This window comes from Panthera onca, chromosome A3 (genome assembly GCF_046562875.1).
Source record: "Panthera onca isolate mPanOnc1 chromosome A3, mPanOnc1 haplotype 2, whole genome shotgun sequence".
NCBI classification, from domain to species: Eukaryota; Metazoa; Chordata; class Mammalia; order Carnivora; family Felidae; genus Panthera; species Panthera onca.
The window spans coordinates 73,779,572-73,806,893 of NC_138341.1; the positions used below are offsets into that span (position 1 = coordinate 73,779,572).

Below are 27,322 nucleotides of genomic sequence, written 5' to 3' on the forward strand. Positions count from 1 at the left end.
CAAGATGATGGTCCCAATCAAGAATGCCAGGGCCCAGGGTGTCCTTGCCATTTTAACTCATGCTCACACTGGTCTGAACTTGGGCCTGTGGGTGCACGGCCATGGTGCAGACATTAGAGGAAACCATCCACAAAACACAGTAGATCCAGGTTGATGCCTTTCCTCCCCACCCTTTTCTGCTCCCAGAGGCACCAGAGTGCGGTGCCAAAGAGCCAGAGACACCGGCCACCCCTCCTTAGCTGTGAGACCCTCAGCAAAGCATTCTAAGTCTTACTTTTGTCATCTCATTGTGTGCAGTAACAAGCAGAAGATGCCTATCTCATGAGTTTACCGTGAGGAGTACAGGAGACAACATGGGCAGGTGCCCAGCGCAGGCAGCTTCTTGTCTCACCATCCCTCCCAGCCCAAGAAGGACTCCAGAAACAGCCCATCTCAGGGGACTTTTGTCACTTGGTTCTAGGCCAACATACAGCATTGCTCCTATCCTGAAGAACCTGGCAGCCACCAGGGGAGGAGAGGTGGGGAGGAGAGTCCATGATGAGCACTTCAAAACACCTAGATCATGAAGGTTGAACTGAAGCGTCCAAGGCTGGGTGACTACAGGCTCCATGAAGGAAAGCATCTGAGCAGGGCCTGGGGACAGCATGGGCTGGCCCAGGTGGAGCTGAGGAAGGAGGGTGTATGGGTGGGGTGGGTAGGCCAGACCTTCAGGCTGTGGATTCTGGCCTGTCCTCAGCTGCTCCGAAGCAGATTTCACAAGTCTTAGTTTCTGCTCTGTGGCTCCAGGTTCAGAAAGAATGCTTCCTATTTGACTCCAGGCAGCTGGCCTGGCTGAGCCCTGCCCCACCCTGAGTGGGGAGCTATGGGAGGCTTCCCAAAAGAGGTGCCTGGGGAACCTAGGAGGAGCTCCACCAGGCCCTCCTATCACAGATGAGTGTGTGAGTGGTGACTTAAACAACCCTAGCAAGAACCCACAGCCCCAGCCCTGGAGAGAACATGGGGCAGCCCCACAGTTCTGCTGCCTGGAGGGGAGGCCCAGGATGGGCCCAAATGCCAAGACACGGGGCTGCAGCTCAGAGAGGCCCCACAAAGACCGCCTGGAGGAGCAGGCAACCAGCCATCCAGCCAAGAGGAGGTTCCTGCCACCTCCAATGACAGCTCCTTTCTGTAAGGGGAGCCAGACTATACACCTGAAGGCTCCATGAAGGAGTGACTGTAGCCAGGGAGTGGCTGAGCAAGGGGTATCTCAGTGCAGGCCCTGCTCATCCCAGAGTCTGGTCCTCACCCCCGTATCACCCAGCTGCCAGACAGCTCCCCATTCCCTTTCTGAAAAGTCCCTCACCCCAGAGCCTCCTTCTGGCAGCTTCCATTCACTGGGTCCTGCTCTGCCCTGGAATCTCTCAGGCCTTTCAAAGGCCTTCAGAGCGAGGCAGACCCTATTTGCCCAAGGGTTTTAACCTCACTGGATTACCCTGGAGCCTCCTCTGTAAATTTCACCACCAGAGAGACATGCCTCTGGGGATTGTGAAACCCTTTAGGGTTCCCAGAGTCCCTGTGAAAATGCAAACACATCTACCGGTGTGGGGTCCCTTAAGGCCTCCGGGAGATGATACAGCCAACAATTTCAGGGAAGGGGAGGGAGGGAGGACCAGAGGACCAGGAAGTCATGGTGCACCTGCCGGGCACAAGGCCCTTTTCTGCTTTGGGCTGCACGGTGTCCCAGGAGATTTGAGCAAAAACTTTCAGCAGATTCAGTCTGCACAAGAGTCCCTATCTGGCCCAGGAGAAACCCAGAGCCCAGGCTGGGGGCTGTGGCAGGAGATAGGATGAGTGGAGATGGCGGGTGAGTGGGGAAGAGGGGCGGGCCTTTCAGGAACTCTGCTTCTTCCTCTTCCCTCTAGCTTCCAAATGGAGCCAGGAAGAAGCAACCGGCTCAGGGCTGCGACTCAGGCGACCCAGGTTCAAGCCCCAGCACTACCATTTACCAGGTGAGTGACTGGCAAATTCTCTACGGTTCCTGAGTCTAAGTTTCCCTCCTAGGGTGAGAATAAAATCTGACAGTGTATAATATGTAAGTAACAATCCCAGAACCTGGCCCAGATGCTCAATAATAACTTCATTCTTACCCCTCAGAACTTCAGTTTCCTAAACAGGTTCTTTGTGTCCTCACAGAGGATTGTCAAAAGGTTAAAATTAGCCTACGGATGTAAAAGGCCCCAGGAGCAGTAAGTAGCACACTCTGATTCAAATATCGTCACCACCCCCAGGCATCATGACCACTCAGCTGTGGGCTGTTGCCCTGGCAACCACCCCCTGTCAGTGCTGCCCTCCACTCCCTGGGCGACCCCAAGGATGATGATGGCCACTCACCCCAGCTGGGAGAAGCTGTACAGGGTCTGCCACAGCCGCAGCATTTGTCTGCAGGTCACAAGGGCTTCCTCCGGGCCTTTCAGGACCTGCTCCAGCTTCACCTTGGTGAACATCAGGCTGCAGGGAAGGACAGGAACAGTTAGCACGTCCCTGAGAGGGCCCCCTTTCCCTTGGTCTTCCTCCCAGGCTGGGAACCCAAGGGATTCTGCCCCACCGTGCTGCCCGCTCCTCTCATCCACTTGGCCCCTGATCAGATACTCTCCTGCCCCACTCTCTGAAGCACTGTTAGGTGTGTCTGCTAGTCTTGCTTTGTTTGTTCCTCTTACCCACATCCACGGTATGCACCATCCTCAGTGACCATGTGGCCATTTTTATATTCACACACCCCACAGGCCCCCAGTGAACCTTGTATATGAGAGACCCAGAAAGCAATTGCTCATCCAGGAATGGAGCTAAGCAAGGAACTGAAAAAGAAAGGTTACCTAAAGGCCAGAGTTGTGCTTTAGACCTTGCCGGCGCACAATAAATGCTCAATTAACATCTCCTAAACTGAACTGCAAACTGTTTCCTGACCCTGGATACATGAGGAGTGTCATCAGTCATGTGTTACTTTACCAAAGAATTCTTCACTGGATTTCCTAAAACAGCCAGCTCCCCTTATATGTGCAATAGGACTCAAGTGACACCAAGTCCTATTCAGTCGCCATTTAGGAACACAGTTGCTCTGCAAAGGGAGGCAGCAACTTCAGAATCTCTTTCAACCTGAAAACTGGGCGTCCTCTGAGGTCAGGATGCTGCTGGATGTGGGGATGTGGCCCTGAAGGGGGCTGGGAGGAGAGGGGAGGGCTGCTCCCACCAGAAGGTGGGACCACAGGAGGGGCCGACAGCTCCCTTCCTCTGTCCTGGACATAGCAGAGACCGTTAGAACACTGCTCACCATAACTGGGGCGGGGGTGGGGGGCTGGGAGACCTGCTGTGCCAGGTGTTGACCTTTCAGTTGTCAGGGAGTATTGGGGTCCCAGGGGAGGGTCAAGGCAGCCGGGGACACTAAGGACATTCAAGGCAGTGGCGATTCACTAATGGCTGTGGAAGTACTGCATTCTTTATACTGTGGGTACTGCCAGCCACACTGATGCACACCAGCTGCCTGGGCAGCATGTGAACTTGGCTGAGCCACTGAGACCCAAACAAGGCTGTGGCTCTGGTTCTCACTGGGTGGTGAGCGTGAGGCCCTGTTAATCCTGGCATCGCTGGGACAAACCCACATGACTGTCAGGCCCTGTACTTGATCGCTGCCCGGTTAGTTCTGCTGGACCATCTGAGGTTGGCACACGGGCCCTCATAGAAGTGGAGTCCTGCATCTAGACAGGGTGCATCCTGTGATCTGAGGCTGGAGGCACCATACAGGGAGGCCAGCCTCCACCTGGGAGCTTTCCCCTCTGACCTTTTCACGCACTTGGAGCCCTGGCCTGAGACCTTGTGCTGAGACCTGGGCCTCCAGCCTGATGAAGGACGTTGATGGCCTCACTCTGCTCCTTGCTTCTCACACCTTGTTTTTCTTAGATTGTGACTTGCTGCTACAGAATGAAGATCAGAGTGGAATTTGCCCCAGTTCTCTTTTCAGAGGAGGAGGTTTGAATTCTGACCAATTATTATTTTTCCTCCTCACCTTTCCTCAAAAATGCATGTGCATTTTCTGCCTCTGCTCACAGGACCCTGGCACCCCCACCCTCCCCTGGCCTTGTCTCTCCATGTTCATCCCCTTTCAAGCTTGACCATATATCCCACCTTCTCCAGGGAGACTTCTCAGAACCTTAGGATGCCTTGTGCCCTTAGAACATCTACTAGTGAACTGCCTGGCTGGCTTACAGGGAGGCCTAGGGAGGCCAGAAACTGGGGTCCCCACAGTTTAGACTGCACAGGCCTGGGCAGGAGCATGGTCTCTGCATCTTGGTGGGTAGCTGCTGGGGAAAACTGGACCTGCCATCCCTACTCTTCCTTCCTGGATTCTCGAAGGGTCCAACCCTCCACAAGTATTAGGAACCTCTGCTTCAGGAATATGGAGTAGAAAACATGATTTCTGCCTTCAAGATAACAATTAGTGCTAAAAATGACAAATTGCCTAGCTAATAAGGTGCTGATTATCAAGTGATAATCAACTGGATCAGACTCAGTGCAATGAAGGAAGAGATAAGGGATCTTGCTGGGGCTGGTGTTTGATGAAAAGGAGGGTGGCTCAGTCAGTTTCAGCTCAGGTCATGATCTCACGGTTTGTGGGATTGAGACCCAAGGGCTCTGTGCTGTCGGGCACCGTGCTGACAGCGTGGATCCTGCTTGGGATTCTCTCTGCCCCTCCCCCACTTGTGCGCACATGCTCTCTCACTCTCAGAAATAAATAAAACCTAAAAGGATTAAAAAAAAAAAAAGGATGGTGGGGAGGCACATGGTTGGGAGTTGGGGGAGAGGTAAAGCATTGGGAAGGGGGGGAACCAGTGGCTAGAGAAGGTGTTGATGAGGCGTGAAGACCCCTTCCTGCCCGTGTGGGGAACATCCAGGCTCAAGTCCATTCTAAGGCTGCCCTCCCCTCCCCCTTCAGACAACCAGAGCAGCAGAGTCCCCTGGGCAAGGCCACTTAGGGCGGGGCTAGGCTGGTTCCTGGGACAGCTCCCTGGGCGGACCAGCCCTGAAGCATTGCCCTGGTACCCCATCTCCCCAGACATGCCTCCTCTTCAGCTCCTCTCTTCCAGGCCCAGACCCCCTCCTGTTCCCTGCATCCCTGAGAGCCAGGATGAGTGGCAGACCTGACCACACCATGTGCCTAGAACAGAAGTGGCTAAAAGCTGAGCTGGCATAGTGTCTTCTACCAACACAGGCTGTTATCCTCACGGCTGCTGACATTCCATTAGTGTGAGTGACCCAGAACGGAATTTCTCAACCAAACCACATCCTTTCTCGGCTGGGGCAAGCGCTCCAATAGTCACCCTCTGGTCAGATCCTTCACTCCCGGATCCTGGGAGGCTCCAGATTAGCTCCTGAGATCTCCTTAGTCTCACAGTTCAGCAGTGCCAAGAGGGAATTTCCTCAACAAAGAACCCTGCCCTGACTGTCCATGACATCAATTCAAGTGCCTTTGTGCAGCCACCTTCCATTCCCGCCTCTCCTCCCATGCCCTTGGGTACCCGCGTGCTGCTCATATGGGTATTAGCAACCTGAACTGGAAGACAGGCTCCTGGACTCATCTGTGTCCTGCTTCATGTCAACGCTCTTGCTAGGACTTCCCCTTTCCCTCCAACATCCGGCCAACTCCCAACCACATGTCACCCTCTGACCTTCTGTGTGTCCCCGTGGGGGCTGTACACATACCCCTTCTGGAGAGCCTTCACTATGTTGGACTTGGTTATCTGCACACCTGCTGGCAAGCCTCTAATTCACTGCTGAACTCTCTCCCCTGCCCTCCCCCACTCCCCGTCACAGCACAGGGCTCCTCTCCATCCCCTTGGCCAGGATGGGTGGCCCAGTTCTTTGCACAACAGGACAAGAAGGCTGGCAGAGCACTGGTGTGCCACTGCGGCTGGTGGGCAACGCTTTCCAGCCCACACAAGAGGCCAGAGCCTCGTCAGAACCTGGTGCTTCCTGGGCGCCCCACCCCTTCAGCCCAGCCCCTGGCACGCCTGCTTTATACACCAAAATGAATCTAAAACGTCATTTGAAGAAAGGATTCTGAGACTTGAAAAAAGCCCACTATTTTAATTCGGTGGTTCTAGTCCTCCTCCAGCGTGACCACCCTTGCTCTTCTCTGAATATTCAGTAGTTTTTACTTAGCACTTACACAGTATAGACTTATATCTCTAGATATTATCTATCTATATATGTGTTTTTATATATTTATCTTTTTGCCACATAGGCTTATGAGTTTAATAACACATAAATTTTTATCAAGCGTTTTTAAATTCAAATAATCTGGACACAGTGTGTGTCTGGTCCCGCCTACAGATGGTAAAACTACTATTTATGTTGTCCTGTGTCCTGCCACGTGTCTCCACCTGGATGGCAGGTACTTGCAGGCCAGGGCCCTGCTTCCCACCACATCAGGGTCCTCCTCGCCTCTCCAGTGCCCGGCACAGAGCCGAGCGCATGGTGTCTGCTTAGTTTGTGAAAATGTGTGTTGTTACAACCATCTGGCCACACTCAGGGGTCTCACAGTCCATGTTAAATCAGAGCTGATTTCTACCACCCCCACTTCCCACTGCTGGGTCTTGGTTAGGAGGTAGGAGAGGAAATCTGTTCACTTGGTGCCTCATAACTGCAGAGTGGGCTGGACTCATGTAGCCAACGAGCAATGTGCCGGCCGAGTCTGTTTTAAGCTGTCTGGAAGCAAAGTTTTACAGAGCCTGGGAGCAGCAGGGGGTTCTGGGTAGGACATGAAGATGTCTGACTCCTTGTGATTCGGGGTCTTCATCCTGGAAGACAGTCACCCAGGCAGAGCCAGAAGTACAACCAAGGGATGTCTCTGAGACAGGAAGGCCCAGAACATGGGCACCTAGCAGCCCTCACACCCTGACGGGAGCCACTGTGGGAGAGGAATGGCCACACTGCTGTTCTCAGACCCTGCACTGTGATGTCGCTCAGAGTGGACAGACACTGGCCTAGGAGTGAGAAACCTGAACCAAAGCCCCAGCTGTGTGGTCACCCAGCAGGGCATGTCACAGGTTCCAGTAAAACAGGAGTGAGGTCTCCCACTAGATGAACTGCAATGACCTATAAGCAGCAGCTGAGAAACCGCAGCTGCATTCAGTCCTCAAGCATGGGCCTGCTGAGGCTGTGGGAAGGGACTCTTGCTTTCACACTGCTGGTGTAGATGACCCGGAAAAGCAGTTTCTAGGCCTCGTGCCTCTGAAGGCTCCCAGAAAACCCCTGAACCTCATGGCCTGTTTGGCAAGGCAGGGGGCCCTCCTCGTGGCTCCCGGGACTTAAGAAGGGTGTGAGAAAGGAAGAGGACAGGAGGGGATGGACGGAGCCCCAGCCGACTAGGTTGAAGCACCCCCTCTTGCCAGCACTTTCCTGTGTGTCAAGCTGTGGAAGCCCATACCGAATAAACACCAAGGTCTTACAAGACTGAATGCTCTTCCCACGCCTTGCATCTGAAGGCAGATGTGAAAGCGAGTGTTCTCTCTGGGGAGAGGAAGGAGCAAGAGTCCATGTAAACACACCACGTGCTCTGTCCTGCTGCAGGGGTGAGGCTGCTGGGGCTACAGGAAGGAGTCCTGGGTCCTGGACTCCACAGTCCTGTCCAGTCGAAGTGGCATGTATGCCCTGGTCCTAGTAGGGAGGCCCAGTGAGGCCACAAGGCCACTCTCCAGGAGCCCACACCCTCCCAAAGAATGCTACCTGAGCCTTGGTAGTCCACACTGGCCACCTCATGCCCAGGCTGTGTGCTCCCTCAGCCATCATCCTCCCCACACACTTCATCTACCACTGTGCTCTGATCAAGGCAGGGACCTGCCACCTCCCGCATCACTTGCACAGTCCAGCACCCTGAGGGCACGGACAGATGCTCAGCTGACCTGAACAGAGCCAGCCCCTGCTGGACCATGAAATGTCTCGGCCTGGCAGAGTCTGTCTGCAGCCCTCTGCATCTGGGCCAGCCCTCCTCCTGTGGGGGAAGACAGAGGCCAGCAAGGCCAGTGTCTCCAGGTGTCACCACGGGGCATCTCTGACCATCTTCCCAGTCGCTCGGGCCAGCAGCTGATGAAGGAGGTTCTCAAAGAATGATGGTCAGCCTGGCATCCTTCTCCTCCCTCTCTTCCTGGGCCCTGACTGGCCCGTGCTCCTGGGGCAGGATTAGCTTCCTAATTATTTGTCAAAAGGATTAAGACTTGGAGCCATTCCCATCTGAGGCAAAGACAAATCATTTTTCTTCCCACTGCCATAAAGAGGAGATATCTTAGGGTGAGCCTCCTCAGAACTGGGTGAACGTGAGCCTTTCCAAAAAATATATTTTTTTTAAAAAGAATTATTTTGTAAATGGGGGATATTTTTGTGAAGATGGCTCTAGCTAAGCAAGCAATAGCCTGGGGTCAAAGGTTATCTTGTCCATTTCCCCTTTCCAGGAGCCTCCAATCACTTTTCCTGTGTCCCCTCCCTGGCTGCTCCCTCCAGCACCCCATTCCTGGAGGTCGGGGAATACCAGCAGAGAAGAGCTGGCTGCAGGGAAGGATGTGGGCCGTGTGGGTGGCAAGCACAACGGGTCCACATTTTCACTTCCATGTTCCTGAAAATGGCTCCCTATAAAATTCTCAACATATGCAATAAACACCTGAACATGGCCATTGCTGTCTACTGGAAGGACCCACCTCTGGCCCATGCCTCCCCATGCCTCCCCATCAAATGGGAGGAAACAGACGGTGCAGGTGCACTCCCAGGCCCTGGTACCTCCTGGCAAGCGCCTTCACCTCCCTGGGACAGTAATGGAACCACCCAGGAAGGCTGCTGGGAGGACTAAGGGCAATAGAGCCTATAAAGGCAGCCCTGGTGCACAGCCACCCCTCAAGACAGGTCTCCTGAGTCCACACCATCATTGCCAGTCTTCCCTAGTGGACCCTGTGACCGGCAGGGAACACGTCTTTCTTCTCTTTGTATCCCCAGTGCCTGCCCTAATGTCAACAAATCTGCTGAATAACAGAAGGAGGTTGAGCCATAGGGACTCACTGAGGCCTCTGGAGAGTTGTGGGCATTCCCAGATTCAGAGAAGTCCCAGGAAGACAGGCTGCATCGCCCTGTGGAACTGTTCATTCTTTGTGGTCCCACCAGCCCCATCCCTCTGGCTCCTGACCATTGTGGGAGCCTTCCATGGTGGGGGAGGGGATGGCGGCAGGTGTGGCGAATGCACAAAAGGGGGAATTATCTCTTTAAAGGACAGTAATTAGTAATTCTGGCTGATGGCTATGCTGTACTGTTTTAATGAAGAGTTCTATTTTTACAGAAAACACATAATTGAGTGAAAAAGCAGGCTATTCTTTGAGTCAGGCGGCCACGCCTCTGGAAAGTCTAACTCCTGGGCCAGGAGGCCAGAGCCTTTACATTGCACCAGGGATACACAGGAATTGGGCCCCACCTTACATGCCCCAGGTCCGACTCAGTGCTGAAAAGTAGGGTCCCAGTCTGATGATTCAAGTCAAACCCTGGTTTCCCTTTTTCTAGCCATGTGACCACCGGGTCAAGTCACTTTAACTTCTCGGAACCTCAGTTTTGTATCTGTAAAATGGGAATGACAGCATTTTATACAGTATTGTATACCGGCCGGGGAGGGGCAGGGGGAAGGGAGGGTTGTTATGTGGACACAATGCACATTAAGGCCTAGCAGGGCGTTCTTACTTGATAAAGCCCTCAATCCAGGTTTGCCCTACCTGCCATTATTCACCCAGCCTCGATTACGATGACGTACAGTTTGCTTACTTATGCCTTCATTTGTAAAGTGAGAGTAATGCGGTTGCTCTATCTCCTGGGGTCCCTGAGGGGGTCAGGGAGTTAATGCCTTTAGAGTGCTTAGAGCAGTGTCTGGTGCAGAGCACGCACTGGGCGCACTGCTGTCTTGTTATTATTGAAGCACACGGGGTTCGAGCATCTCAGGGTTGTTCAGCCCGCCACGCGGCTTGGGTTCTGGGCTCTGCTCTGCCCTGTACCAGCTGTCTGACCCTGAGATATCACCTAGCTTTCCCATTAGCTTCTTCATCTTTTCAAGTAGGAGGGCTGCAAAGAGCAAAAAGTAAACACACCCAAACAACAAAACAGGGTAAGTGGAATGAGGGCTGTAAGATGCCAACATCCCTGTGGGTTCCCTCCTTCCCTCCAGAGTAACAAACAAAATGATTCCTGTGGTCTACCCGTCGGAGGGTCTACTGGGGTGTGTGGGTGCCCAGCTGTGGGTCCCCCACAGGGAGGAGGGGGAGGCAGGGTGCAGGCCACAGTCTGCTCTGAAGGTGCTTCCATCACCACGGGGAAGCTCAAACTGTATATCCCAGGCAATCAGGGAACAAACTAGAAGAGAATCCAGTACTCAATGGAGTGGTTCAGTTTTGACCAACAGGAGTGAGGGGTGGGGGGCTTTCAGGGTAGCTAGAGAGGAAGGCTGGCCCAGCAGGGATGAGGACTTGAAAGTGGGGCAGGTTGCCCAGCTGACTAGGCACAGAGGCCCCACCCACGGATGGGAAGGGACAGGGGAAGGGAAGGAGCAGGCCCTCTGGTAGGAGTTGGCCCACCCCCTTGCCCTCATTCAGGCTGTGGGGTCACCAGGCTCCAGCACCTGGCTCTAACCAGTGGCCCAGGAAGCCAGGCAGGTCCTGGGCAACACAGGTCACATACACTCTACCAAATTCCATGCCTCTGAGAGACTCCCCAGGGAAATTAACTGGTTAAACTCACACACATGCTCTTTGAGGGTGTTACCTTAAAGTGACTCTAAGAGGAGTGACCTCCCTGAAAGGCCATAGTGAAGCCCAGCTTTCTTCCCTTCCCAGAGACTTACCCCAAACATGGAAGGGACCCTGATGACAGCTCTTAGCTGTAAAAACCAATGATTTTACCTTGGGTCTGGAGGATTAAATGACCCATGTACCCTAATCTTTTAAGGCTCACACTGATCCCTCACCTCTTAATGAATTCATTCAAAGTGAACCGATTTGGGGGCACTTGGGTGGCTCAGTTGGTCGAACATCATCTGACTCTTGATTTTGGCTCAGGTCATAATCCCAGGTTGTGGGGCTGAGCCCAGTGTTGGGCTCCGCGCTGAGCATGGACCCTGCTTAAGACTCTCTCTCCTACTCTCCACTATGCCCCGTCCCCCCCCTCCCTTGCCCAACCTACCTCCCTGATAGCCAGCAAGCTTCTGATTCCTGAAATTAGCTCCTCCTTGCTTAAAAAGTCCTGCCCCTGCCTGGAGAATAGCCTCAGGACATTTCTGAGAGGGTTACCTAAACTCTCTGATGGCTGGCCGCATGGCAAGGCCGCCTTCTTTTTTTTTTTTTTTTTTTCCTGTTTATTTATTTATTTTGAGAGAGAGGGAGAGAGAAAGGGAGAGACAGAATCCCAAGCAGGCTCCTCGCTGTCAGCACAGAGCCTGATGTGGGGATTGATCCCATGAACAGTGAGATCATGACCTGAGCTAAAATCAAGAAGGATACTTAACCTACTGAGCCACCCAAGTGCCCCATGGCAAGGCCTTCTTATCTGTGCAGACCCAAAGGCTGACCCGGCAGGCTTCCAGGCCCTGCTTCCCTCAGCTACTGCTACCTCCAGTTATCTCCAGATGACTCTACAAACACAAATGCGTGATCCTGAAAGATAAGAACACAAACCATGCAGAGCCTTTCCATAACCATTCAGGAGTGGAAGCACATCCAATAGAAGGTCCCTAGGTGGAACAAAGGTAGGCTCCCAATCTAGTATAAGACACCAAGAGGCAAACACCTTCATCTTAGTCTATAATCTCAACCCACCGAGCACACAATTGGGACCCTACGACCACCCACTGTAGCAGGGAGGCCAGCCCTGCCTCAAGGGCAAGAATGCGCTCTCTCCCAGAGGCAGAAAGGCTTTCTCTTGGGGCTCGGCCACAGTGCCTATCTCCAGTAAATGTTGTAAGCCAGGAGATCAGGGAGTGAGGATCAGGAAACCAAGGGCTAAAATCACTTCAACAAGTAAAGAATTCCTTTTGGAAAAAACTGCAAATAATACCTTCCTTTCCCTTCTCTCTACCCCAAACAAACAAAATAACCTGGGTCATCTACCCGCCTGTCTGAGCACAAGCAGACTGCCGTGGGGAGACTGAGGACTCTGTCTGACTACAGTGTCACACAGAGCAAGATCACAGGAGGCTCCACAGAACAACCAGTGAAGGGAAATGCTGAATGTCAAACCAGCTTAGCTGATGAGGAACTGACCTTTGGGGAAGAAAGTGCTGGTGCCAGTGATTACGCCTGGCTTAACACTTCCCTCAGCCACATGGCCTGCAAGTTTAACCCCTGGCTCTTGTCCTCACTGGGGGCTGTGGTGGCCAAAAACGTTTAATGAATCCAGCAAAGTGATAAACTATGTTTGTGTTAATACCTTTGATTCCAGCCCCCTCACTGGAGTGTTGGTATTTTAAGTGTCTTTTTGATCTACTACAAGTCCCTAGTAAGAGCCATCCAATAAACACACTGGGTTTAAGTCAGAAATGTTAAGACAGGCCCGGGACTCTGATCCTTCTGCCTGGTGGAATGCACGGCTAGAAACATATCCCATGCAACCTGAGAAAAAGGTGAGGCAGGCCAGGTAGATCAGAGAAGTGCCCTTGAAGCCATAGTTCACCTTAACTACAATTAGCCAACATCTGGCCCCAGCTCATGCCTAGTTATCAGCTCAAACATTTTCCAAAACAGCCTAGGTTTCCTGGGGGAGATGGCCGTGCCTATAGTTTGTTTACACATGACAAGCTCCAGCTTGTTGAGAGGGCCATATTATTTCTGCACCGGGGGAGTGCGTCCGGACTCTGATACACCTTCCCCTAGGATCTTCCAAGTCCCCCAGATCCTGGGCTGGGCCAGGCAGAAACTCCCAAAAGGGCCTAGCCTGACCCTGCACCCACCAGTCCACCCAGTCTGGGCTTTCAAAACTGGTCTGGCAGGCTGCCAGACATGGGGTGGGGGCAGTGACTGACAGGCTGGTTATTGGAAAGCTCCCATCATTAGCCTAGGAATTTTGTTTGGTTACCATGGTGACCCTCACTACAAGTGCACTGACTAAAGCACAAGGAATCTGTTACCTAAAACCAGTGCCCATGGAGCCCCAGCTTCAGGAACCATGCTTATCAGTGGTCTGTTCCCCTTGACCCCATATTCCTGCCCCTCCCCAGCAGAGCCTCCCAGCTGCCTCCCCTAGCCTGGATGAGGAGGAAGGACTAGCACAGGCAGCCTCCAGCTCACACAGGACAGAGACGGCTCACATTCCACCGCCTGGCTGGCTTGGAACCCAGGTCCAAATAGGGAGTTTGCTGCCCCCCTGAGGCCCCCTGCAGGCTGGCCAGGGACGGCCCGACCAGCACATGTGTCCAGGGCTTAGTCAGAAGCCCTCAGGATTTCAGGAAGCTGCTCAGGGTGTCTGGTTGCCCCCGTGCCAGGTTCACACTGTCCCCGCTGGGCCATCAGTCTCTGCCTCATCACGTTTCTGCCTTTTAAACCCGAGCTCCATTAACTAAAGGTCATCCCACAGCACAGAAATCAAGATCCTCTTTGCTTTTGCTTCCTAATCCCTGAATTTAGGGGGATTTTCAGAAGTTCAGCTCCATGAGGGCTGGGTTTTTCTCCAGGAGTCTTAAGACTGCCTGTAGGAAGGGTAGCATCCGTTGCAGCGAAGGAACTTCGACACCTTCCCACAGGGCTTCCTGCCTCGGCCTGCGCCTCCCGGCCCTCCTGCTAACGGTTCCCTCCTCCAGCTCCAGGCCCATCACACACCCTACCCTCAGCTGCCACATTGCTGTCTTACACTGTTGGTGCGCTACCTTCCAGAATGCCCCACACTGCTGCCCTTGAGCATGCTTCTAAACCAACTGTGAGACCTTCTCTTGCCCGAGTCTCACAACAGACCTTGGAGGCAGAGGGAGGCAGGACAGATGTCTTTGGCAGATGAGGAAGCTGCTGGAAGTGGCACAGGTTAAGAGCATGACCCAGTGAGGGCAGGAACCTAACTGTGGCCCTCACGTGGGGACAAGCTCACATGGAAAGGGTTCCATCCCACCCACTGGCATGTCCCCTGTGCCATACCTCCTCTATACTTGACATGTGCCTGCCAGCCTCTTCCTTCATGAAGACAGCCTCTGGGAGCCAATGCACAGGCAGGTTCTACAGAAAAGAGCCTCTGAGAGGCCTCAGCCACTTAGGAGCACACTGTGGGGAGCTCTTGGTGGCATACACACCTCACTGGGGGCACTGAGGTCAGGGTGAAGGGGGTTTGATCTTTTTGTTTGACTGCAATGATATTTACTGGACCGGCTGTTGAATTCTCTACCATGGCAACAGCTGGAGCCACACACAGCTTGTTCCCAGCACAGGGAGCAGCTGGGGGACCAGGATGCAGTTTTAACTGAAAGAGCAATGACATTTGTCAGTGATCCCTGGCCGGTAATGGACTCAATGACATTTCCTGCTAATCCATGGGTTTTTGTGCTCTGTGGTTTCATCTGTGGGGAATAGTATTGCCTTATTTGCAAAAAGCCATGGTCATGCTCTATGGCCACCCCAGAGAGCTACATGGTAGGTGGATTTTCCACACCCACTCCCAACTTCTTATATATGTATTTTTTTTTAAAGGTTGATTTTTTTTTTTTTTTAATTTTAAATAACAGAAATGCACTGTCTCACAGTTCGGAAGGCCAGACGTGGCCTGTAGATATTTTTTAGTTTTGCAGCCTTTTAGGGCTGGCTCTGATCAAGACAGAGATCCTCATGCCCATGGAGGTGAGGGGCTCACGGTGGCTTAGAGATAAAGAATCTGCCACTGCTTCTCTATCCCCACTGTTCCCAGTGGGCACGCTTTGCACAGTGAGGCATCACAGAGAATGGGATGCTCTGGTCCCCAGGCCTCTCTGCAGTGACACAAAACAGAAGAACCCTAGGGATGGGACTCAAACACTTCCCCTTCTTGGGCTTGGACTTCAAAGATGTCTCCCTGCTGCCAGCCCCATGGCCCAAGCTCCCAAGGCCCCAGCAGTGACCCCATGGAGTCTAGTCTGGATGGGACAGCTGTGTTCTCATGCAGAGGCTGTCCCTTCAGAAGGCTCCTGCCTGAAGAAACAGGGGCACAATTGACACAAAGGGGCACAATTATCCTACAAGTTGACCAAGAGCCCAGTCTGCACTGGGGAAGAGCTTGCCATCTTTTTTGCGTTTAGGGTCCCTTGGAGAATCTGCTGAAAGTCATCTCCCTGGATACACACACACAGGCACAAATGTTATGGTTTGGTTCTAGGCATTCCTGGAGGCCCCAAAGCCCACCCACACCTCCTAAGGAGGAGTCGCCAACCTCAGCAAGGACCACCTCCCCCACCACCCATGAAGGTCCTTGCAGTGAGTGAAGCGTTTCCAGGTGAAGGAGTGTGCACCTGAGGGGGCGGGGAGGGGCGGAAAGCGTGCTTGAGGGGAAGGGCACACACACTGCCCACACAGTAGGGAAAGGCTGCCGAGAAGGGGGCTTCCTCACCAGGCCAAGGAGCCCAGGAGGCAGGAGGCACCTCCCCTGTGGTGGGTCAGGATGCTGAGGCAGAACCAGAGGGCTCACCCCCCCAACACAGTGTGAAGTGCCATTAGCCTCCCCACTTCAGGCCAGGGGATGAGATTCTGGCAGCAGAAAGAATTCAGCCCAGAAGTTAGGAGGAGACACTGCGGTGAGACGTCAGGCGCTGGAGTGGGTTGAGGGGAGAGCTCCCTGCAGGGACTGGGGGTCCGAGGAAGGGCCAGATACATGGCATGACAGTCCCCTGCCCTGCTTCCATCAGGACAGCTCTGCTCCCCTCTGTTCCCACACAGTCTCAACTGGCATGTAAGATTTCACTTGGGAAAAGGAGTTGCTGATAAAACCATGTGTGACACCAGGCCTCACCTCTCTTTCTGTGACACCTGTTCTGACCTGGGGGCAGGGTGAGGAGCCCCTCCCCACTCTAGGATTCGAAGCTTTTCTTGGGGAAGGTTTCTTTTTCCATCAAAGCCTGACAACAGAGTACACACACACACACACACACACACACACACACAGCTGGTAGCAGACCCTGCCTGACAGTTGTGAGGACAGAGCTAGGAAAACAGCGAGGTAACTGGTACCGGGAGAGAAGGAACATTGGTCCTCTTTGTATTTCCACTGAAAGTGAAAAATGAACTTCTACACAGTAGGTCTTGCTGTATTGTGCGTGGGATTAATGAGACAAGGTAACTCATTCTTATCTGCACACACTATTTCATCTGTGTTGTAATATTCCCTCAGTGACCTACCTTTTCAAGTGAACTGATCTGGGGGCTTGCTCTTCAGTGGGGCACACTGGGGAGCTTACATTAAGGGCACTCTGCTGTTCCCAAAGCACCTTTCTTGAGCCCTGGCGAGGACAAAGCCATCCCGCAGAGTCCACAGGCAAAGCTCCCCGCGGCATCCTTGGAAGGAGGCCAAAGGCACAGGAAAGCCGGCCCTGCCCCCTGATGGGCTAGGGATGGACAGAGGTGGACACCCAGGCTCCCCACACAAAGGGAACCTCCTTGGGCTGGGACAATAGCAGCTTCCCTCTGTCACCTAACATGGCTATGGCACCCACCAATTTCCCCCTAATTCTTCATGAACCTGTTTTCACTGCCAATGGAGTCATCCCTCAAGGTAGCCAGGACCATGCTTCTTTTCTGCTGTCTGAAGCAGGACTGCCCTTCGCTGGTTTTACATAGCCCTCCTTCAGACCTGAAGGTGGAATGTGATGGGAATGGGGGCACTCAGGGACCCCTCATCCCCAGTTCACAGGATTCAGATAAACAAGGTATATTATATCCAGTGTCACGTGTCTGGGCGGAGGAGGGCAGAAATCAAAAGACGACTGGCCTCCTCCTCATTCCCTCCTGCGGGCCATGCACCTCCTGCCTCAGCTGGTCCAGCATGGCTCTTGTTCCCCAGTGTCCTAGTTGGGTGGCAGCAGGTCCTCTCTGTATAGGTGGGGGCAAGAAAGTCTAGTCCTGCCCCACCCACCATGCCCTGGGCCAAATGCAGCATGAACCCTGCTCCAAAGAGAGGGGCATCTGGGCAATGTGGCAAATAGGGGGTGCGGAGTAGCCAGGGATGGAGGGAGAGGCCGGGACTGCTCTGGATGGAGAGAACCCCTTTCCTCCAATGCCAGTGGCCTGCTTGGAGGCAGGGGGATGGCTCATTTGGCCTCCACCAGCCAAGCCAATGTTAGAATCCATCCTTGGCTGGCTGTGCCAGGGTTATGATTAAGTTACACAGGTCAGTGTCCCCATAAGGCTCAAATGCAGAGCCCGGGGCAGGCGGGCGGGAGGGAAGCAGCTTGAGCACGTGCATTCGAACACAGTCTCCTTTGTGGTCCCCAGAGCTCGCATGGAGCCTGCAGCTGCCATAGAGAGCTTACCACTCCCCACCTGACACTTCCTGGCACAGAATGCCAGAGCCATTCTCTGACCCCACACGTCTTCCATGCCCCACCTTGACCCTCCAGTCAGGAGTGTGCATGCAGTAGGCACTTAATCAGTATGTGCTGGCTGGCTATGTGGCAGGGTGAGGTGTGCATGGGCACCTGTGTCTATGGCAGGTGGCCCCAGCCCTGTAGTGTCCATAGGGAACTCACTTGAAGTTCTCTGGATACTCTGTGATGGCCATGTTGATAACATCCAGGGCATGCTGGTAGTGTTTCTGGGCAGAGAAGAGGAGTGCCAGCAGGTGGAGGGCGTTGGCATCATCCCTGCACATTTTCAGGGCCTCCTGCAGCTGCTCCATGGCACTGGAGATCTGCCAGAGAAAACTGCCAGTTTAGTGACCTTCTCCAAGGCCCAACCTCCCCCAGGACTTTGGTGCCAGCACCTGCCAACAAGGGCATAGCGGACTCAAGTGAGCTCCTGGGCCCTGGGTGGGGAGGGCTCATGCTCTGATGAGAAAACACACCCTAATGACATGGCAAGAGGGGTCTGCTGTCCCAAGTCAGGCCTGGGAAGTCACTGCTGCTCAGGCCTAAAGGGGAGCAGGTTTATGGTGTGGCACAAAGGGTTTCGGCAGATGCCAGGGCTGTAAGAAAGCTACCCAGGTCATGAGCTACAGACCGAGAGATGGCCTCTTCTCCGCACGGTTTATGTGGTGATGGAGGCTGACAGACAAATGCCTCTTCCCACTCAGAGGGTCACAGTGGCAAGAGCTTAGGCTCTGGGGTGAGGTGGGGGCATGGGTCCCAGCTCTGCCACTTCCTAGCTGGACCCTTTGGGTAGCCTCTCTGAGCTGCAATTCTTAGCCGTCAAAGTGAGGATAATGTTCACGCCCATTACAGTGGCTGAGAGGGTGAGACGACGTAAGAAAATGTCTGCACCGTCCTGGACGTGAGTGAAAATGTGCGTTTCCCTCTTCAAGCCCCCAAAGCCCAGGCAGCGACCAAGCAGGTAAGCCTCTTCCTTCTCATCATGAGGGATGTGTTCTCTCTCACCCTCGGGACTGGCAGCTGCATCGGCTCTTGCAACCCTACCCACGTCAGGGCCCTATCCCCCCAGGAAGCTCGGGATTCTTTTCTAGAAAGTCTTGCTCCTTACCAAACCTCAGACGTGGGCCTCCCAGGCTCCCTGAGGGGCCTATGGTCCCAGGTATACCTGGCCCCAGCCAGGGGTCCACCCAGCCTCTCACCTGCTGTGAGCACTAGTGCCAGGCCCAGACTCCTCTCACGGGAGCCCCCTTTTGTGGAAAGTTCAAGGGAAGTGAAGGAAGCTAAGTGGTCACTGGTTCAGCTTGCCTGTGTCTCCGTAAGGCTACTGCTCCCTGGCGATTCTCCAGAGCACCCCATTATCCTGGGCTGAGTATCTAAATCCACAGCTGTCACTGCTCAGGCAGCCACACGTGCTCCGAGCAAGATGGGCTGGAGGGCTCCAGAGACCCAGGCAGGCCAGGTTCCATTCCCTGAGGCTCCCAAGGTCTGGAGTCCCCAAGGAAAATGGGTGCCAGGCTCCAATGGCCTAGCCCTGCCATCTCTCTGGGAGGACAGACACCATTCACCAGAGGTGGCTGAATAATTAAAGATATTAAAAAGATATCACCAAAGGTTTATCATGAACTTGATTGGTGTTTATACAGAAGGCTAAAATACAGTGGTCTCAGGTATTTCTGACCGTGTTCCTTGCAAAACCAGAGCAGAGTGATGTTCCTTGGGGAGAGCGGCAGAGAGGTACCAAGTGCCTCACCCAAGACCTGGAAGTCTGGAACCATGGGGCACAGGGGGGAAAAGGGCTGGGACAGGTGGGGGCAGCCTGGAGGTGGAGGCAGGAGAGTGAGTTGAGGAGGGTGGTGGGCAGGTGCAAGAGGAGGGGAGAGAAGCAGCAAAAGGGAGAGGGAAGGAGATTAGGGCCACCGGGGAGAAAAAGGCTGAGACAGGAGACCGGGAGAGATGAGTGACGAATCCAGTCAGGGTACACACAGGCGCTGGGACAAGGGTATGGGATGGGGGTCCCAGTGATGGGAGTAAGGGTGCAGTGAGGGGAAAAGCCAGGCTGCTGCAGGGCTTGAGAGGAAGGTCAAGCAGATGGCAGCATGAAGCACCCAGGTGACCCCAGAGCCAGGAGAATCAGCTCGCGGGACCACCTGAACACAACACCAGAGGCTAAGAGGTGACACAGACCAGGAGGCCAACTGCAGGCTGGCGGATAAGGCTTTAAATGAGTCAGGGCACAGGATGCTTAGAGCCACATGGCATGTCTAATGGGGGCAGAATGGGCTCTGGAGCAGAAACCTGGCTTCAGTGCTGGCTGAGCTGAAGCTCGGCAGGGTCCCAGTTCCTGTAGTATAAAACAGGGCCAAGGGCACCCTCCTCATCAGATGGAGGGCTCACCCAGCTCAGTGGGGGGCACAGCAGCACCCAGGATTGCCAGGGCCGCCATCACCTGATCACCAGAGGATGGAGGCTCTGTTGGCTTCTCTCCAACAGTCTAGAGGCCAGCCCGGTTCCCTTGGTGCAGATTCAGAGAGCTGTGCTGTGGGCGTCAAGGCTGTCTGCAGTCCCTGAACGGTCCAGAGATCAGCTCACTGGGTCAAGGCCAAGAGGTCCTGCTTTGGAGGCCAGGGGTGTGCACCGAGCCCCAGCCTATGTGAGGCATGCACATGAAAAGCAGAGGTTCCCAAGGGCCTGGGAGAACGGGGAGCTCTGGCCCTTTTATGAAAGGTGACCCACTGGATGGATGACTGCCTGGCCTTACTCCCCGGACGGACCAGTGTCCTCACAGCACCAACAGCTCAGCTGCTCAGCTTGGGAAAGAAGGTGGGTTGGGCAGTGGTGGTAGCTCCAGTGGGGCCAAGGTGGCCAGGGGATAGGAGGCCCCTACCAGGTCCTAGAGGCTGAGCCTAATGGTACTATCCACAAGGCCAGGGACAAGCTCTGGGGTACACAGAAACAGCTCTGTGTGTCAGTCACTCTGCTCTCCTAGATCTGTAGAGAAAACCCAGTGGAGGTGAGGACATAAATACTTCCTGTGGTCACTCATCAACTTCTCAGGAGACCGAACCGTTCAAGGGAGTGTGAGGACAGAGAATAATCCCTTCCTGTGTGCCCATGGGCTCTACCACATTTTCTAACTCAATCCTTACTAGGTCCCTCTGAGGTGGCGTATGAAGATGCTCAGATAACAGATAAAAAAACAGAGACTGAGAGAGGTCAAGTCACTTGAAAAGGGTCACGTGGCTAGTAACAGTAGTGGTGCCAGGAGCAGACCCGCAGCCCTCAGGGACCTGGGACTCAGGAGATATGACAACCCACCTGGCGGACGAGGGCCAGCTGCAGGGAGACATAGAGGATGACCTGGGGGTCACTGGGCGCCAGCTGCTGGGCTCTGTGTAGGGAAAGGGAGCGACAGGTCAGTCAGCGAGGATTGAGCACCCAGTGTGCGACGTGCGCCTCCAGTGTGCCAGCCCTGTGTTGGGTGCCGCAGGGCAAAATGTCAAGGATTCTCAGAGGGTGCCTGGTAGGGGAAGATGGTGTTGGCAGTCTGTCAGCAGCAGGCTCCAAGAGGGCTGGCTCTGCTGAGGTGGGGGGCCATCCGGGGAGGGGAGGACTGGGGGATGGGCACTGCCTCTCACTCTGGGCAACTGTTAGCCTGGCTGAGCCCTGCGGTGGCCTTGTACAGAGCCCGAAGCCTGACCTCTCCATCACAGGATAGAAGGGAACACTCCTGTGCGTGGCGGGCCTGGGAATGGCCTCTGTGGGAGAGAAGCCTTGGGAATGAAGAGCTAGCCCAGGTAGCTCAGCGGGGGTTGGCGGGGATGAGACTCTTCTGCCTCGCTGGGTTCAGGAACAACCTGCCCCAGAGAGGGGCTGGATGTGCTACATGTTCCCACAAAGATGGCACAGGAGTCTAGGGCAGGCCCCAAACCAGCAGTTTCCACATCAGTCCTCAGAAGGAGTAAGACACACAGGGCTGGGAGGACAGAGCCCTGCAACAGGCCAGAGGAGCCCAGAAGGATGCTTGGGAGGGACCCAAGGCTGGGATGGAGTCAGGGACTTAGCAAGGAGGAGGCCCAGGGAGGGCCACCACAGGGGAGGGGCTTCTCTGGCATCCCCTCCCCTCCTTCCCTCCAGGACCCCACCTTGGCTGCCAGGATATCTCTGAGCAAGGGGGTTGGGGGGGCGGGTTGCGGTGATTCTCACAGCCCTCTGGTTGAAGACTGGGCTGGGAGGAGGCAAACACCAATTCTGTGTCCCTGCTACCAATACAAAGTGCGGCTCTAGTTATCTCACATAATTATCACAACAAAAATGGGCTATCACTCCCATTCTAGAGGCCTAAGCTCCCAAGGGCAGGGGCCAAGCCTGGGGGCACTCTACCTGCCCACGGAGCTGTGAGAGCCTGGGTGTCCTGGTCAATAAAATGGGGATGGAAACCATTCAGTTTACACCAGAGGGCTCACTGGCATAAAGCATGTGGATGTGCCACCTCGGGCCTCTGCGGTGGCGGGGCCCTCCTCACCTCTCCAGTGTCTGCAGTGCTTTCCGGTGCAATTCATCTTGCTTGGATTTCAGAGTCGCTGCAGGAGACAAGACGGAGACAGAGCCATGAGCGGCTGCTGAAGGGGTGCCGACCCAGCCCCGCCCCATCCAATCCACTCAGGCTCTGCAGGGAGGCCCCACCAGGGCCCTATCTGGCCAGTGCTTGCACACTCCAGTGGTTCCGGACTGATGCCACCCACCGCCCTCGTTACCAGGGGTAGGTGTGAGATGTCCACTTGGCCCCAGCTTCCCGGCGTGTTTCTTGCCCACACCAGGGCCTTCCACGGCCACCTGAGCCTTAAGAGACAGGTTACCACCACATGCCTCCTCGGGCTTCCTTATCTACAGGCTTCTTCTTTTTTGACCACTTTAACACTTTTTTTTTTTTTTTGCAAAATTTTTTTACATTTATTTATTTTTGAGAGACAGAGTGAGACAAAGTGAGAGTGGGGGAGGGGCAGAGAGAGAGGGAGACACAGGATTGGAAGCAGGTTCCAGGCTCTGAGCTCGAACCCACAGACCGTGAGATCATGACCTGAGCCGAAGTCGGACGCTCAACTGACTGAGCCACCCAGGCGCCCTACCACTTTAACACATTTTAAGTGTTACATTTTAAGGGCAGGTGTTTGAAGCCTTAGCTGCAGACTGAACTACCTGGGAAGCTTTAAAATGATTGTCATCCAGGCCCCAGCCCAGCCCTGGTCAGATTACTCTTCCAGGTTTGGTCTGCATGGGGCCCCATAACTCCCCTTCCTGCAACGACACAGAAATAGGTGGCTGCCTCATCGATGGGGGGTTGGGGGGACACACAGCTGAGCTGGCAGGGTTGGGGATAGAATGCCAGATTTGGGGTGGCTGGAGTGGAATCCATCTGCCAAGCACAAGTATTTATTAAGCACCAACTGTGTACCCAGCAGTATGCCACGTGTCAAGGGGGGGTTAAAAGACCCTAGAAGGTCACAGCAGTGCTGAGGGCAAGAGCAAAACAGAAGAAAGACACCATGGGGTTTGGGCAGGCAGTACAGTACAGACTACAAGCATTACAGGAGTTCTAGAGGCAGGTATGAGCTCCTCTGCCCAGGAGCTGGGGCCTGGGAGAGTGGGGAGAACTGGGTCCATGAAGAGGGCATGTGTAAGAGTGCATGTGTAAAAGACTGGAAACTGGATTGAGGGGGGTGTGTGTGTGTGTGTGTGTGTGTGTGTGTGTGTGTGTGTGTGTCTGCACTCAATGGGGATGTGTTGGGGGTAGGCACTGGTGGGACAAGACGCCTGAGAGGCTGCTGGGAAGTCTGAGCCCCCCAAGCAGACGCCCCTAGGCTGTGGCACTCACCGTCAGTGGCCTGCAGGCTGTAGGTGAGACCCAGTGCCAGGTAGCCCTTGGAGAGGAACTCCCCGGCTTCCTCCCTCAGGTCGATCACCATCGTGGCAAAGTGCTCTGCCTCCTCCAGCTGCAAAGAGGACAGGCAAAGGTCAGTGGGAGGGCTTTCCTGGCCTCAGTCACCAGCCTGGGACACTCAGAACTACAATCCCTCATGTGTGGGCAGCACAACCAGAGGCCACGTGGCTTGTCTGAGACCACACAACCACGGAGTGGAAGAATCAAGGCTGTTTCCTCCATCAGCGACTCCCTGGAACTCCTCCCTGCAACCCAAGGACCTGTGATCAGTGTCAGAGGAGAAAGCTTCCCTCATTCCAGACATTCTAGCTCCCCCAAAAGGACTCTGCCTAGAGCATGGACCCAGGACCAGGCCAGCTGGTGAAAGCTCCTTTCATCATCTGGCCTCTGTAGGAGCCTCTGTCTGTCTCTGCCCTGTGTGGCAGAGAGAGGGAAGCCAGGCTGGTGGGGGTGGGGGGCAGGCAGGGCTCGGGGACTGGGCCCTGGGGACACCGCCCACCCTGCAGAGTGGGCAGGCTGCCACTCTGGCTCTGTCTGTGAGCTGGCTCCCTGACACAGGGAGCTCAAACTTTTCAGGGGAAAAAGGCCTGAGGCTGTTTTTGTCCCGGGAGCAGGAAGAACTGTTCCGGTTGGAAAGGAACCAACTGGCGCAGGTCACGTGCACACACACCATCACATGTGTCACGTGACATGAAGAGGGGCTCCCACGGGGGTCAGGCTAGTCAGGGAGACAGGGGACAGCTGGGGAATGGTCTCAGCCATGCCCACTCATGGCCCACAGGCCTTGAAGAGGCCCCCTCCCTCCTCCTCAGCCCAGGAATGGCATCTGCCCACATGCCTGGCATTACTGGTCTTAGTGTTCCTGACAACAAAGATGGGAGCTGCTCCACAGCTAGGGGGCTGAAGGGACCATACCCCAAGTCCCGCTGCCATCCAGATGTCAAGGCCCCCTGTGTGGGGCATCTCGCCCCCAGCAGAGGTCCATAAAGTCAGACAACCAGGGAGCAAGATTCAAACCCAAGTTGGCTTCTGACACTCGTGCCAGTGCTGCTTCTACCCTGTTCTTGTCCCTGCCACCCCACCCTGGCAGGAGAGGGTCAGCTCTGTGCATCTTGTGGCCTGACCACTGGCCACAGCCGGGGCGACGGTGGACCCTCCTTCCCTGGAACGTGGAGTTGAGATCCCGAGACAGAGGCCACCAGCAGAGGGGAGATCAGTTGGGGAGTCTGCCCTTTGTGCACAGTCGGGGTACATTCTGTGCAGGGAAAGGGCTGAAGGAGCAGAGAACCCACTGTGAAGGGAGGGAAACAACAGAACCCAAACACAAGGAAGTAGAACATGTGAGCTGACAGCCCAGACAGAGATGGCGGGTGGGGGACTGTATCCCTGTGCGGCCTGCCCACCATCCCTGACCAGGGCAGTGCTCCAGCCCCCTCATGCTGGTGCTCTAGCTGCTGGCCTGGACAGCAGGCCACCTCCAGGTTGGTGGGCTGGTCACTGAGAGGAGTAGGGGGTCCAGGGACCTGAGCTCTGACACCATCAGGCCCTAGGATTCACAGTTGGGGGAAGGCCATAGCTCAGGAAACTCCTCAGCTGCCTGCTGCCCATCTCAGCTGGCCAGGGGGGCCAAGCCTGTAGCAGCTAAGATCTGTTTCCTTGCACCACCTGGTCCAGCAGGACCTGAGGCAGGGGGGTGGGGGTGGGGATGGGCTTGGGGGCCTGAAGTCAGAGCCAGGTTGAGAGAAAAGCCCTGGAAGATGAGCTCCCAGACACAGACTCTGATACTCACCTGGCACCTGACAGCTGTGGGGCCTGGAGCAAATCACTTAATTTCTATGAGGACCCAAAGGTCCTCTTCTGCAAAATGGGGAGTTGGACCCCACCTCCAACTGCTCCTCCCCACAAACCTCCACCAAGGCTTCTGCAGCAGCAGGCTCTGTGATGGGCCCAGCCGAGGAACCCAGTGATAAGGGGGCAGGATGCCTGGGTGAGTTCACAAGGAAACCCCGCAAGCGAACAGGGTGGCTCTTAATTAAGGCTCCCTGTGTAATGCTGGCATGGGGCTACTGGAGCTCCAACAGAAGGACAATCATGTGGCTGTGGTTGTCCAAGGAGGACTCGTGGCGGGGGACATGGGGGCCAGGAGGGACCAAGAAAAGGGTTAAGTGAGTAAACTCCACCTTTCCTCCTTCCTAACATCCCATTGCTGACACGGCTCATCGCGTACAGTCTTTAGGCATCATTATGCCCCATCCAAACAGGAGCAAGCTTGTTTATAAACCACCAATTACCAGTTACAGAAAGAATCTAGAAACCGATTACATCCATGTGTATACACTCTTCCCATGACCATGTCCTTCTACTCAGCAAATGCCGGCTTCTATCTCCTCCTTCCCAGGTAGGGAAGGTGCTGAGAACAAGGCTCAACAATTACTGGCAAACAGGGAGAAGTTACTCTCCAGTTCACACACATCACATTCTGGATTAGAAGAGCTCGCCACACTTTAGTTTTAAAAAGTGAAAACAGGGACACCCGGGTGGCTCAGTCAGTTAAGTGTCCAACTTCTACTCAGGTCACAGTTCGAGGTCATGGGTCATGGGTTCGAGCCACACATCAGGCTCTGCGCTGACAGTGTGGACCCTGCTTGGGATTCTCTCTCTCTCTCCCCCATTCCCTCTCTCTTTCCACTCCTCTCCCACTTGCACGCTCTCTCTCAAAGTAAATAAATAAACTAAAAACTAAAAACTAAAAACATACATCCTTAACTTGTCCAACTTGTGGTCCACTCTGACCCCCAGGTCAGAAGCCTTCCTCAGTCAGTACTTGCCAGCCTTGTTTGTCCATGTTGTTTAAGCACAGTGTCACCATTTGTCTCAAATCAAACTCACAAAGCTTGAATATACCATTTTCCCTAGATGCCCAACACTATTTTGGTTCCTACCACCTATTACAAAGCAGCCTTTTTGCATGAGGAGTCACTGCAGTGATGATGAAGGGGAAAAAATATCAATTGTTTTAAATATGTCAATGTACAACATGCAGTATTAATAATAGTATTAATATAGATGGGAGCTCTAACTCCCATCAGCGAAAGGAAAAAATGCTGTCACAGCAAACAAAACAAAGCAAAACAAAAACAAAACAAACCCAAGATTTATATGTATTTTAAATATATTTTAAAAACAAAAAATATGTATATAAATATATAATATGTATATTATATATTTACATAAGTATACATATATATATACACAAGTATATACACACACACATACACACCACACACACACATAAACAAATATGTACACACACAGTGCACCATTCCCCTTCATCCAAGACATGAGTGGCAATCCTAAAGCCCTTGAGAAAGTGGCTTTGTCATGTTTGTTCTGAAACACTAAGTGCCCAGCCAAGTCCATAATCAGTTCCACACTCATGAATAAGCTCTCCACACGGATAGCAGGGCAGCCTTGAAAGCTGAGAACACAAGTCCTGGGACCAGACTTCTCGCACTCAAATCCTGGTTTGGTTACTTACTAACTGTGTGACCTTGGGTAAGTCACCTCACTTTGCTGTGCCTCAGTTCCCTCTTCTGTAAAATGGTGTGACAAGTGTTTGTCTGTGAGGCAGTTGCTGGGAGGACTGAATGAGATAAGACACAGTGAATGCTCGGAGCAGTGCTTGAATAAATGTAAACTATTATTATTAGCTAGTGAATTTCTATCTATAATTAGTTGAATCTTCCAGAATTCTCTTAGGCATCAGCCTGACAGATGTGGCAAGTGCCATCTGAGTAAAGTCCTCATGCCCC

General features: G+C 53.9%; 1 protein-coding gene across 2 annotated transcripts in view; it reads right to left on the reverse strand.

The window, feature by feature from the left end:
- The window catches only part of TTC7A (tetratricopeptide repeat domain 7A), a 120,546-nt gene that overhangs the window by 25,203 nt on the left and 68,021 nt on the right, over positions 1 to 27,322 (reverse strand). For both annotated transcript variants that reach the window (XM_060606522.3, XM_060606532.3), the window contains 5 exons: positions 23,445 to 23,562; positions 22,095 to 22,152; positions 20,888 to 20,960; positions 17,735 to 17,895; positions 2,371 to 2,487 (listed from right to left, as the gene is read on the reverse strand). In XM_060606522.3, the coding sequence (XP_060462505.1) occupies positions 2,371 to 2,487; positions 17,735 to 17,895; positions 20,888 to 20,960; positions 22,095 to 22,152; positions 23,445 to 23,562 (527 nt within the window). The remainder of the gene's footprint in view (positions 1 to 2,370; positions 2,488 to 17,734; positions 17,896 to 20,887; positions 20,961 to 22,094; positions 22,153 to 23,444; positions 23,563 to 27,322) is intronic.